Source organism: Microcaecilia unicolor, chromosome 4 (assembly GCF_901765095.1).
Source record: "Microcaecilia unicolor chromosome 4, aMicUni1.1, whole genome shotgun sequence".
Lineage (NCBI taxonomy): Eukaryota > Metazoa > Chordata > Amphibia > Gymnophiona > Siphonopidae > Microcaecilia > Microcaecilia unicolor.
The window spans coordinates 166,446,455-166,459,417 of NC_044034.1; the positions used below are offsets into that span (position 1 = coordinate 166,446,455).

A 12,963-nucleotide genomic window follows, 5' to 3' on the forward strand; every position below is an offset into this window, starting at 1 on the left:
AGAGAGAAGAGTCAAAGATGACCCCAAGGTTTCGAGCTGAGGAGACAGGGAGAATGAGAGAGCCATCAACAGAAATAGAAAACGGGGGGAGCGGGGAGGTGGGTTTGGGGGGGGAAATGAGAAGCTCGGTTTTGGTCATATTTAATTTCAGGTGGCGTTGAGACATCCAGACAGCAATGTCAGACAAGCACGCTGAAACTTTGGTTTGGATACAAGGTGAGATATCAGGGGTAGAAAGGTAGATTTGGGAGTCATCAGCATAGAGATGGTAGGAACAGCCATGGGATGAGATTAATGAACCAAGGGAAGAAGTGTAGATAGAAAAGAGGAGGGGACCAGTGAAAAGAAAGAAATAGGAGAGGGTTGGCATACAGAAAGGGAAAGGAGGGTGATGTGAAAAAGAAGGAGATAAGTACACATAAGGGGAGTAACAGCATTGATGGAGATGGGGGAATACAAAACTTAGAAACTGATGGGAGAATGAGAAGGATCATGGGAGGCAGCCCTTGAACTTTCACTACAAATGTACATGATTGCTTGTTCCATTCACTCAACATTAGCTATGGGTTCAACACTTTAAAATACGAAATGAATACCTGTCAACATCAATTACCTGAAGCTCTGCCCCATCCTACTACACTAAGGTTCCATCCTCCAAATCAACTTCAGCATTCACCCAGTCCACTTCTCTGAGCACCCAACTCAAGCTGCACAACTCCTTCTGATCTTAACTATATACACCCTCCACACAGCCATCCTAGCTACACACCTCCTCTGGGCACCCCACCTTCAGCAACCAACTACATACTTCCGAGAAGAGAACCCAACCCTCAGCACTCATCATAGATCACAGATACACTCACACCCGTCCCTTACAAGCAGCCATGCAAGCTACAGAACCCCACCCTCAGCAGCCATGTGAGCTGCACGCCCCCTCTGGGCTCTCATCCACGGCCACCCTCCTCACTACACTAACCCAAGCCTGCCTCGAGGAAGCGGACTATCACCGATGTGTTGTCTGCACGCAGAAGTGCGAGCAGGGGCTCGGGCCCTTACCTCCCTCTTCAAGCGCAGCTGTCATACACGACAGATATCCGGAACGACAGCGGAAATGGAAACTCAGAAGAACCTGGACAATCCTCCATGGCACTTCCGCCAGACTTCCGAGGCCACCAAGGAGCTCCCACAACAAAGATGGACGTCTAAGGGCACAAGACAACTTCCGGTCTGTCAACTCCGGCCTTCACTATTCCGTCTGCCCTTAGCATCCGGCTGGAAATAGAGAGCAGCCGGAGCTCTGTACAGTGCAAAGCGGCTCTGAAACCTAAGAGCGCCGTCGGGGCCATACTGTGCGCACCGTTTCTGGAAGGGACGCTTTATTCGGCTTTCACTTCCGGTTCTTCTGGGCTGATTGCTGCAGATTCAGAATTAAAGCATTGCTAAGGGATTGGGATATGATGATACTTTTCTCGGTCACTGCCTGAGAAAACTGGTAGTTCCTTCCCTTTCCGTGCACTGTCTTAAAACAGAGCATATTCTCCTCTCCTGCACTGTACCCAGATACGGCGGCACTGCCCCTCGCACAGAGTGTATCTCTACCTCCACTCCCTTTCCGACGCTGTTCTAAATCCCTATTTATTCTATTTATTACTGTGGGTAAATCGAATAGAGTTCGGACACATAGCAGGATGTTAGACTTGCGCACAGGAGAGGCATCTCAGGGGCAGAAGCTCTGTAAGTGATATTTGCCGTTCTTCAGCTGCTTCTTAATTGTATGCTTTCATTGAGCCACCGTAACTGACCCTTTATATACCCTCTTGCTTACTGCCGCATCCAAACCATTCTCGATTTCTCATAGTTCTTCCTTGCCTTATTATACCTCCCCTCAGTCAATCTCTTGACCCATCTTCCTTTTACTGTTTCCACACAGATTAACTCCCCTATATATGCTATGCCCTCTTACTTATTGCGCCTATCCCACCCCCTAAATGCCTTCTGGCGTATTGGCACCACCCTTCTGCCCCCCTCACCCCCTTCACGATTGTGAGAAATATTTATCCCGTACTGACAGTACTCTGGGTTCCTGCTAGGCCATTCTTTTTCAAAGGTGTATAGCACATTAGTGTTTGACATCAATTTATATAATGTACAGTGGGGGAAATAAGTATTTGATCCCTTGCTGATTTTGTAAGTTTGCCCACTGACAAAGACATGAGCAGTCCATAATTGAAGGGTAGGTTATTGGTAACAGTGAGAGATAGCACATCACAAATTAAATCCGGAAAATCACATTGTGGAAAGTATATGAATTTATTTGCATTCTGCAGAGGGAAATAAGTATTTGATCCCTCTGGCAAACAAGACCTAATACTTGGTGGCAAAACCCTTGTTGGCAAGCACAGCGGTCAGACGTCTTCTGTAGTTGATGATGAGGTTTGCACACATGTCAGGAGGAATTTTGGTCCACTCCTCTTTGCAGATCATCTCTAAATCATTAAGAGTTCTGGGCTGTCGCTTGGCAACTCGCAGCTTCAGCTCCCTCCATAAGTTTTCAATGGGATTAAGGTCTGGTGACTGGCTAGGCCACTCCATGACCCTAATGTGCTTCTTCCTGAGCCACTCCTTTGTTGCCTTGGCTGTATGTTTTGGGTCATTGTTGTACTGGAAGACCCAGCCACGACCCATTTTTAAGGCCCTGGCGGAGGGAAGGAGGTTGTCACTCAGAATTGTACGGTACATGGCCCCATCCATTCTCCCATTGATGCGGTGAAGTAGTCCTGTGCCCTTAGCAGAGAAACACCCCCAAAACATAACATTTCCACCTCCATGCTTGACAGTGGGGACGGTGTTCTTTGGGTCATAGGCAGCATTTCTCTTCCTCCAAACACGGCGAGTTGAGTTCATGCCAAAGAGCTCAATTTTTGTCTCATCTGACCACAGCACCTTCTCCCAATCACTCTCGGCATCATCCAGGTGTTCACTGGCAAACTTCAGACGGGCCGTCACATGTGCCTTCCGGAGCAGGGGGACCTTGCGGGCACTGCAGGATTGCAATCCGTTATGTCGTAATGTGTTACCAATGGTTTTCGTGGTGACAGTGATCCCAGCTGCCTTGAGATCATTGACAAGTTCCCCCCTTGTAGTTGTAGGCTGATTTCTAACCTTCCTCATGATCAAGGATACCCCACGAGGTGAGATTTTGCGTGGAGCCCCAGATCTTTGTCGATTGACAGTCATTTTGTACTTCTTCCATTTTCTTACTATGGCACCAACAGTTGTCTCCTTCTCGCCCAGCGTCTTACTGATGGTTTTGTAGCCCATTCCAGCCTTGTGCAGGTGTATGATCTTGTCCCTGACATCCTTAGACAGCTCCTTGCTCTTGGCCATTTTGTAGAGGTTAGAGTCTGACTGATTCACTGAGTCTGTGGACAGGTGTCTTTCATACAGGTGACCATTGCCGACAGCTGTCTGTCATGCAGGTAACGAGTTGATTTGGAGCATCTACCTGGTCTGTAGGGGCCAGATCTCTTACTGGTTGGTGGGGGATCAAATACTTATTTCCCTCTGCAGAATGCAAATAAATTCATATACTTTCCACAATGTGATTTTCCGGATTTAATTTGTGATGTGCTATCTCTCACTGTTACCAATAACCTACCCTTCAATTATGGGCTGCTCATGTCTTTGTCAGTGGGCAAACTTACAAAATCAGCAAGGGATCAAATACTTATTTCCCCCACTGTATGTTCTTCTGTAAATGACGCGTATTCCTCACGGTAGCATCTCCAAATAGGCTGGTTTTGTGCATACCACTCATAAGCCAGGGTATGTTGAATGTGATCTCAGTCTCTTAGGTTTATTATTAATGCTCTCCTTAATACCTGTGTTTTGTATGTGTGCATATGAAGCTTGTAAAGAAATGAGTGGCTCTTGTTATAGGAGGGGTAGTAGGGTGAGAGTATGACTGTTGACACAAATGTTTCATCCCCTTTGGAAGGACATGGTAAGGGTCTACCTTACCTGTTAAGCAATGCTGGTGAATTCCCTATTGCTATCTCTCTTTTTTTTTTCCCTCTCTCTTATAGTGTGCAAGCAGTGCCAAGATCCCACTTCCAAGTGTTTCCAAATTCATGGCTTTCCTGTGTTGGTCAGTGACTCACTACTGCAAGCTGGATGCTGCTGCCTTACTCTCTATAGCCTGCCTAGGGGCCTCGCCCTGGGACCATCGCTGGACCAAGACAGCAGCATGGGCATCTGGTGTGTAGGGGAGGGCCTGCAGGAAGGGGCTCTTTTTGGACCCATAGAAGGAGATCCAGAGACCAAAGGTGCAAGAGCAGACACAGGGGAGGTACAGCTATCCCATCTTTAATGTTTATAGGGGCCCTTTTACAAAGTGGCAGTAGGGCTACCACTTGCAAAATCTACACTACTTCCTGGTTAGCGTTCCCACCCGGTGGTAATTTTGAAGCTGGCTCACGCTTTTCCTGTGGTAGAAAATATTTTTTCTATTTTTTACTGTGGGGGGTGTTCCCAGTGGTAACTGGTATCGTGGCCACATTGGTGTGCTCTGTATGACCCCTTACCACTAGGTCAATGGGTGGTGGTAAGGGCTCAGGTAGTAATTAGCCGCACGCCAATTCTAGCACATGGCCATTTACTGCCCCCCCCCCCCCCCCCCCATTAAAAGCCTTTTCTCCCAGCTGTGGTAAAAAAAATAATGACTCAGTGTGTGCCAAAAATACGTGCCCACACTACCGCAGGCCACTTTTTACAGTGGCTTAGTAAAAGGGCTGTCTTGGGATGTGTACTAAATTTGACAAACAGCAAGGTCCTAGGCTGTTCCATTGTACTTATATTCAAATTGAATAGCACACAAAGAGATGACAACTGATGAGTTATGTACAGACATTGCTATCCATGTTCAAGAGATTGAAAAATAAGTATTTCGCTAGGCAGACTCAGTGGCAGTGCTATGTATTGCTACATGAGGAGACCTGAATTTGATTTTCCAGAACTGGGTTGGGGATGTTGTAGAGGCAGTGTTTGTAGCCCCTGGCAGGGAGGGAGTCATATCCATGCACAATGATGACACCTAGTGGCTGGATTTATGGCTCACGATTGTGGAGTTTCAAAAGGAGCCCTAGTGCATAGATCTCAGCTGGAGGACTATCAATGTAATGACTGAATAAAGGTTCATAGCACAAGATCCCAGCCTGAGCTAGAAGCCTTAAAAAAAAAAAATAAAAACAGGAGGAAACTGTTACGCTAAAAAAGAAAAAAAATAAAGAACAAACCCAATTCCCCCCCTCCCCCCCAAAAACCCTAATTCACACTGTGGTTTCAAACAGAATATACTGAATAAATTTCCATGGATCAATGTCAGGGGCAATTTAAGGGTTGGCCACCAAATTCTATCCTTTTTCCTGTTGGCCACTAAATTCTATCCTTTTTCCTGTTACCCCAGCATTTATTAAATCTTATTTCCACCCTGCCTATCACAAGAATTAGCCCAAAAAAACAACTGCTGGATAGCTAGAGCCCTGCAAACTATTTCCTATTTTCACTTCCTGAACCCAGCCTTACACATATAAGGCAAAACAGCAAATCTGTTGTCCCCAGTTTGTAGGAAGTTACCTGTTGAGCTACTTCCTCTATAATTTAGTGACTGGCCAGCAGAAAGTCCATCCATCACTTCCACACCGTATGCAAGGTGGGCTGTAATTGCTTCTTGTTCCTAGACCAAGAAACAAGGATTTGAACCAAGAATGGCCCCTGGGTCATTGACAGGGGACATCAACAACTGAGCAGAACTGTGATGTCAACCTATTTTTACGTTTTCTATTTAAGCAAACTCGGACCGTTGTTTGGAAGGACACCTCTACTCTTCATAAGAGCTTCAGCTGGGTGAGGTAAGCAGAATTTGGGATGACAAACAGTATATCCTGTGAGGGAAGGAGGTAGATCTTGCATCACTCCTAACGTTTAAAAAAAAAGTATATAGAAGAGAGAGTGGGGATTTGGTTAGAAAATATTTTGAAGGCCATTGTGGTATGAGATCCATATGCGTAATTAATTTATTCTGTAGGATTTTTCCAAATATTTTGTGTATCTAATGTACGCAGGTGCACGTGACTCTGTACTTTAAATAACTTTTGTAGCCTCTTTAGAGTTGGTTGTCCTTTTTGTTTTTAACTCTTAATAAAATAATATAGTTGAAAAAACATACATAGAGCCTGCCTTGACTGTGTCAGTGTCACTATAGCTCTGGATGAGCAGATAATATAGTGACATTTCTATCTCTATTTTGCAGTGCTGTAAAGAAAGCAAAGAGTGCTGAGGAGCAGAATGTGAGCTGCTTGCAGCTTCATGGACTTCTTTACCTGCAGGTCTGCAAATCCATGCAACCTGGGACACAGATGCTGCTGGGGACAGTGGAGTGCGGAGAGCGCACAGCACATGAGGATGAGAGAGCCTGGCCTCAAGCAGCGGCGGCACTGGCCTTGACAGAGGTGGAGGCTCCTACTGGAGCTAACAGATCACGCTCTCAGCAGCAGTGCACAATGGACTGTGCACCCACAGGTATCGCACTACTCGGATAGCACTGCATCCATTTTTTTTTTTTTTTTTACATGTTATCCTTGTTCCTTTGCACCTTCATTCAGGTGGAATCAGAGCTGGAATTCTGGAACCATGAGCATTCATTTGTCAGTATCTAGGAATTTTACCCTCTCTTCTCCCAGCATATCTAGTCTGGTTTATTGCAGGAGTTGCTGGGGGCCATGCATTAGGGTTCCGTGTGAAACCCTGCAGTCATGTTCACCCTTGCATGGTGACTAATTTCCACTGTCCTCCTCTACCACCAGAAGCTATAAACACTTCCTTTGCATTTTCAGCAGACCTGGGAAGTAGAGATCATCTTGGGCTCCTTTTGTAAGGATGATTTTCAAACTGTCCATATTTATTAAGAATATGTATACACTTGATTAAAGAACAGGACAGCCACTGAACTGCCAGGCCAACATAGCCTTTGCATGTTTAAAGAGCTGTGTTTGCCACAGCTTGCTGGAACAGTTTGTCATTACTCAGGACAACAGTGTGCAGGTATGTGGGGCGACTGAACCCTATGGCAATATGAGCAATTTCATTGAAAAGTCGTTCCATAGCACCTCAGAATCATTACTGATGAGCTGAGATTCCTATTTGAAATAACAATGTTATCTGCTTTGAGCTTTTCAAGAAAATTGGCCCCCAATCATAGGTCTGCATCCCCAAGGGAGGAGGACAGTGATATGTACTGTCTAGATACTCAGTGGAAGATTTGCTTGTGTGTCACTGCAGGTGTGTATGTCTGTCAATATATTGGTGTTGCTCTGTCAACATGAAGATATCTCGGTATGTGTGTTGGTACACACGTTTGCATATCTGGTCTTCTCTGCATGTCTTCAATTTATTTGGTAACTAGTGGTGATATTCTACTCTTTCTTTTTCTCAGCTCTCTCTGATGATGTTAATATCTTGGAGATGATAGAACACGAGCCCAGTTCCAAGCATGGTGTCCAAAATGTCTTGAGACAAAAAGAGATATCTACAAAATGCTCCAAACAACTGCTGTTAAAGCAGGAAAAATGTCCTGACTCTTTGGAGAACGTTGAGGAACAAATGCAAGTGAACCATTATCCTAAAACATGGAAAGTACACAAGAAAGAAATCCAGGCCATTGCAGATACCAGACTCATAGTGACCAGCAAGATTTCTAGCCCACTCACTGGTAGACTCACAAAGCAGGATTCCATGAGGAGCAAGGCACCCGATGAACGATCCATGGAACTGGAAGCCACAAGTAACATGGCTCCTAGCGAGAAACCCACAGAGCAAGAATTTTCAAGAAACATGGCATCTAGCAACAGGCTCCGGGAATCAGGAACTGCAAAGACTATAGCACTAAGTGGAAAACTCAAGACATCAGAAGCTGAGAGTGATATGGCATCCAGCAGAAATGGCACAGATGAGAAAGCAATGGGCAGACTATCAGCTAGGATACCCAGGAAGCCAAAAGGTGAGAACAATATATTGTCCTACAAGAGACTCAAGGGGCTGAAAGCTATGAGTAACACAGAAAGCAACAAAAGGCCTTTGGAGCAGGAAGTTGTAACGAATGAGAGACCCAGCATGCCGGAAATTGTGGTTTTCAGTGAAAACAACATAGAACAAGTGGATCTAAGAGCAGAGTTAAAGCCAAACACAACCAGGGAAGAGGTTAGTGAATTAAACAACAGTGCCCCTGGAGGAGAGGGGACATTAACTACTGGTAGAGTTCAGCTGAAGTCCCCTGGAAAGCAGCACAAGGACCATATGCTGGACCGGGTACCCCAGTGCTTCCCAGAAGGAAAGACCATGATAACGAGAGAGGAGCTGGTCAAAAAGCAGAACATATTAGAATATTCTTCCAAGCTGAAGTCTGGAGCCTCACAGAAAGAGGAACAGACAAGTGAGGTGCTGATGAATGCAGCCTGTGTCCAGCAGGAGCTGTCCTCAGGGTGTGCCAAGGAGAAGCACTTTGTCTACCAGAGTGGCGAGCAGAGCAACACCAGCAAACGAAAGTATTATTGCCAGGATTGTGGAAAAGCTTTTTCCCAGCTATGCCACCTGAAGAAGCACAGGTTCATCCACAGTGGGCATAAACCCTTTCTGTGCACTGAATGTGGCAAGAGCTATACCTCTGAGGAGAGTTTCAAGGCCCACATCCTTTTCCATCGGGGTTTACGTCCCTACAAGTGTCGGCAATGTGATAAAGCTTATGGTACCAAACGTGACCTAAAAGAGCACGAGATATTGCACACTGGCCAGCGTCCATTCCAGTGCGATGAGTGCGGCAAGGCCTTTGCCCGCCGGCCCTCTCTCCGCATCCACAAGAAGATCCACCAGGTGAAGGTGCAGCCACCAGAAAGCAACAAGATATACAAGTGCGCCATCTGTGAGCGGGAGCTGGCCAACCCAAGCTCTTTGCGTAACCACATGCGGCTACACACTGGAGAGAAGCCCTATATCTGCCCCTACTGTGGCAAAGATTTCCGTCAGAAGAGCAATCTGCGGGGTCATTTGCGCCTGCACACAGGGGAGAAGCCGTACAAATGCCAGTTTTGTGGTGATGCCTTCCCCCAGATGCCAGAGCTGAGGCGGCACCTGATTTCTCACACAGGCGAGGCCCACCTATGCACCATCTGCGGTAAAGAGTTAAAGGACCCACACACACTTCGGGCCCATGAGCGCCTACATACTGGGGAGCGTCCTTTCAAGTGTGAACAGTGCGGAAAAGCATACCCATTGGCCACCAAGCTTCGCCGACACCAGAAGTCTCACCTGCAGGAGAAATCCTACAAGTGCGAGCAATGTGGCTTAAGCTATCCACTCATGCAGAGCCTAACCCGCCACCAGCTAGTCCACAAAAACAGAGAGGCCGGTGAGGTGACAGAGGCTGTATCTGCTCTGAGCTGCAATGACACTGAGATACATGGGCTCCCAAAAAAAGTCCTGTCCAGAAAGCAAAGGGACTCTGGGAGAGACACTCTTGTGCCAGAAGAGCCTACCCTGGTCCTGGTGCGCAATTGTGCTGCGGATGAGGCAGATGAAATAAGTGGTAACATACAGGGTACTGGCACTGACAGTCCGGTGCAGTTAAATGATGATAATATCATTGAGATAACACTATCTGAGAACACAGACAAGTATATCATTGTGCACAGTGAGGACTCCCCTAGCCAAATGGTTATCATACAGGACGGGGCGAGTTTCAGCACCGTAGCCGAGGTGGTAGAAGTGGAATCTGGAACGTAGTGGCTGCTTACAAGAGCCCCTGCTTTCGGCTTCAGATTCCTATAGGGTGGCAAGAGGAGGGCGATCCTCTCCCAGTGCAAGTGGATCAGATGTCACAAAAGACAGAAGATGTGGCTCTGTGATACTGGAGATTGTGCTGTGTGTGCTGAGTACTCTCCTTCATAACATTTTATAGCTGGAGTTCTAACCGCTTTAGGATCATTGAGATCTGGGTCATATTTCAATCCAGTGCTAGAGGGACAAGTATCAGGAAACACAGGACTGGACTCTAATCTTGGAATAATGCGTGGTGGCTGGGCAGGGATAGAAGAAGGCAGGAGAGAGCTGTAACAGTTTGGCACTCTGTTTTCTAAGGGCTGAGCCCCCACTAAACAGTGTAGAGCAGAGGTACACATAACCCTGGTCCTCAAGCACCAAAGCAAACCTATTTCAGACTAGCCTCAATGAATAGTCATTAGGAAGAATCAGGGCATCATTTATTTATCTGGGGGAAAAAATCAGCTTATGGGCCTCAAAAGATCAGCATTGCACAGCTCTGGTTTATAGCCTACAGTCTCCTCTAGGTGGCACTCCATAAAGGTTCAACTCATCACAAATACCAGTTTCTTTGCAATTTATAAATTTTATTAAACAACCCTGTTAACAGCATTCTGGAGCAAAGAGCTCCCACAACATTCAAAAGTACATTTAAGTAGACAAGTTCCATAAGTCATTTTTCCCCCTCTAAAACTTTTAAAGATTTATATAAAATTTGCTTCACAAAAATTCAGTCGCCCAAACAGGGACTTGAACCCTGGACCCTCAGATTAAAAGTCTGATGCTCTACCGACTGAGCTATCCGGGCTCCCTACAAATACCAGTTTCATCACACTGAATGTGTGTACTAGGACTGAGCAGAGAAAATATTGTCTTTTAATGGCTTAAATTAAATCTTCGGGAATTAAGTTTCTTTTTATAAATAAAGGATTGTGGTTCTCATATTGCTGAGTCTGTAGTAAGTGAAACCCCAGTAATATTTAAGAAGGTGGTGACCTTTGGGAGTCTGTAACTCATGAGGGAGAATAGAACAAAAAAATTCAAAGAAGCATGCTGTATGAGAGATTGGGATAACAGCCAAATAGTTAGATGTGTGAGCTGAGAGGAAAGCCAGGGTTCAATTCCCACTGATGCTTCTTGTGACCTTGAAGAAGTCACTTAACCCTCCAAGGACAGGGAAATATCCACTCAACTTGAATATGGCTTACCTTGAGTTACTGTTATAAAAAGGCATGAGCTTAAATTCATTCTGAATGGAAAGAAACATGAAGGAAAAATTAAAGTACAAAATAAGGAGACTTCAATAAAAGAGAACAGCTAGAGAAATCCAGAAGTGGAGTTAGCACTTTTTTTTGCCACAATCTGTCTGATTCACTAAGTTGTCCTTTCTTTTGTAGTCCTTGAACTGAAAAGCATGTGCCAGTATAACTCCTGCTGTGCTCTGTAGTTTCTGGCAACCAGCATTAAATGGATTAACCTCTGCTTGGCCCCAAAGTGAAGCTTGGAATACAACTGGGGTCCTTTTATGAATGAAGTTTTGGGGGGATGGGAGGTAGGTCTGCATGCACCTGAGTTGGTTCTGACTTCCAGAAAATACCCCAGATTGCACAGTAAACAGATGGAGAGGTGGCCCCCAGTTTTCATCAATGAGCAAAAAATGTCCTACTGAGTAAATGCAGTGGCAGCTGCCACTCCTGTTACTACTGATCTCTACTGGTGGTGGTGGAGAAGGAAAAATAGGAGTAGGTCCCTCTGCCTGCTTAGCCTATTGGCACTGAGTGGGCTCAATGCTTTTCTTGCTGGTCATCCATCTGTTTTCCTTATCATCCTCACTTGCTGCCAGTCTTGCACTACAGCAATATGAATGACAAGTCACACAGACAACAAGCCCCATAACCACCATGTTGGGCAGGCTAAGCCCTATGCCCCACCTACAACCTTCGCCTGACTGACAAGTTTGCTGCCTAATCCATGGCCTACAGGTGACCTGGTGTCTTGTTGGAGTTCAGTGGCAGGTGCAAAGCAGGACCTTCTGTTCCAGAGGAGGGGGTCCTTCCATGGCCCAGAGGTGCCCCCTCCCCCACCTGTCTGCAAAAAGGCATGATTTTGCAGTATTTTATATTGGAATTAGTTAGGAAGCTGGTGTCCTGGGCTCTCATTAATTTTACCCATCTCTAGTGGGGACTAGCCCAGACTCAGAATTCTGTAGAACTCTCCAGTTTTGGGTTGGGAGTATAGTGGAGGCAGATATTTGGTGGGGTTCTGACCCAGCACTACATATCTTAATAAGAACAGCCTATTAACTTGATACTCGCAGTCCTGGAGGGCTGCCAGTAGGACAGGTTTTCAGGCTATACCTAATTAATATTTATGCCTTCTACCTCAATTATATGCAAATCTCTCAGGCATGTGTATTCCTTAGGGCTCTCCAGGACTTTAGTTTATTGGTGTAATTTATGGTTACAAGATAGCTGGCTTCACCCCATAATGGAAAAAAGATGGCCGGCTCAGACAAGCATTTCGCCGGCTGCACTTGGTCCATTTATTTTTAGGTTCAAGTCACAAAAAAGTGCCCCAATTGACCAGATGACCACCGGAGGGAATCGGGGATCACCTCCCCTTACTCCCCCAGTGGTCACCAATCCCCTCCCACCCAAACAAATTTTAAAAAATAAAGTTTTTTTGCCAGCCTGAAATTTCATACCCAGCTGCCTGACAGCAGAATGCAGGTCCCTGGAGCAGTATTTAATAGGTGCAGTGCACTTCAGGCAGGTGGACCCAGGCCCATCCCCCCACCTGTTCCACTTGTGGTGGTTAATGTTGAGCCCTCCAAAACCCCCCCATAACCCACTGTACCCACATGTAGGTGTCCCCCTTCACCCCTTAGGGCTATGGAAATGGTGTAGAGTTGTAGGGAGTGGGTTTGGGGGGGCTCAGTACCCAAGGTAAGGGAGCTATGCACCTGGGAGCTACTTTTATTTTTTTTTTTTTATTTCTAGAAGTGCCCCCTAGGGTGCCCGGTTGGTGTCCTGGCATGTGAGAGGGGCCAGTGAACTACAAATGCTGGCTCCTCCCACGACCAAATGCCTTGCA

At 46.1% G+C, this 12,963-nt stretch overlaps 2 protein-coding genes and 1 non-coding gene across 5 annotated transcripts in view; 1 reads left to right on the top strand and 2 right to left on the bottom strand.

Annotated features, from left to right (window-relative positions):
- Positions 1 to 1,184, bottom strand: part of ARHGAP1 (Rho GTPase activating protein 1) — a 65,331-nt gene extending 64,147 nt beyond the window's left edge. Inside the window, exon 1 of one of the 2 annotated variants that reach the window (XM_030200869.1) lies at positions 1,057 to 1,184. The gene's annotated coding sequence lies outside the window, so the exon portion shown is untranslated. Of the gene's footprint in view, positions 1 to 613; positions 635 to 1,056 lie in introns of those variants that run through there. The other variant, XM_030200870.1, reaches the window with a different exon arrangement.
- A 51-nt stretch (positions 1,185 to 1,235) lies between these two features.
- Positions 1,236 to 12,388, top strand: ZNF408 (zinc finger protein 408). Of its 2 annotated transcripts, XM_030200865.1 has the most exons (5): positions 1,236 to 1,734; positions 4,086 to 4,348; positions 5,848 to 5,909; positions 6,311 to 6,579; positions 7,493 to 12,388. In XM_030200865.1, exons 1-5 carry the CDS (start codon positions 1,689 to 1,691, stop codon positions 9,832 to 9,834), a joined length of 2,982 nt encoding a protein of 993 aa, XP_030056725.1. In that variant the 5' UTR covers positions 1,236 to 1,688; the 3' UTR covers positions 9,835 to 12,388. The 2 variants fall into 2 exon arrangements, with proteins under 2 accessions (XP_030056725.1, XP_030056724.1); XM_030200864.1 differs by lacking the exon at positions 1,236 to 1,734 and having other exon boundaries at positions 3,752 to 4,348.
- TRNAK-UUU lies at positions 10,606 to 10,678 on the bottom strand. Its single transcript has one exon. It is a non-coding gene; the product is annotated as a tRNA-Lys (tRNA).
- Positions 12,389 to 12,963: the final 575 nt, after the last annotated feature.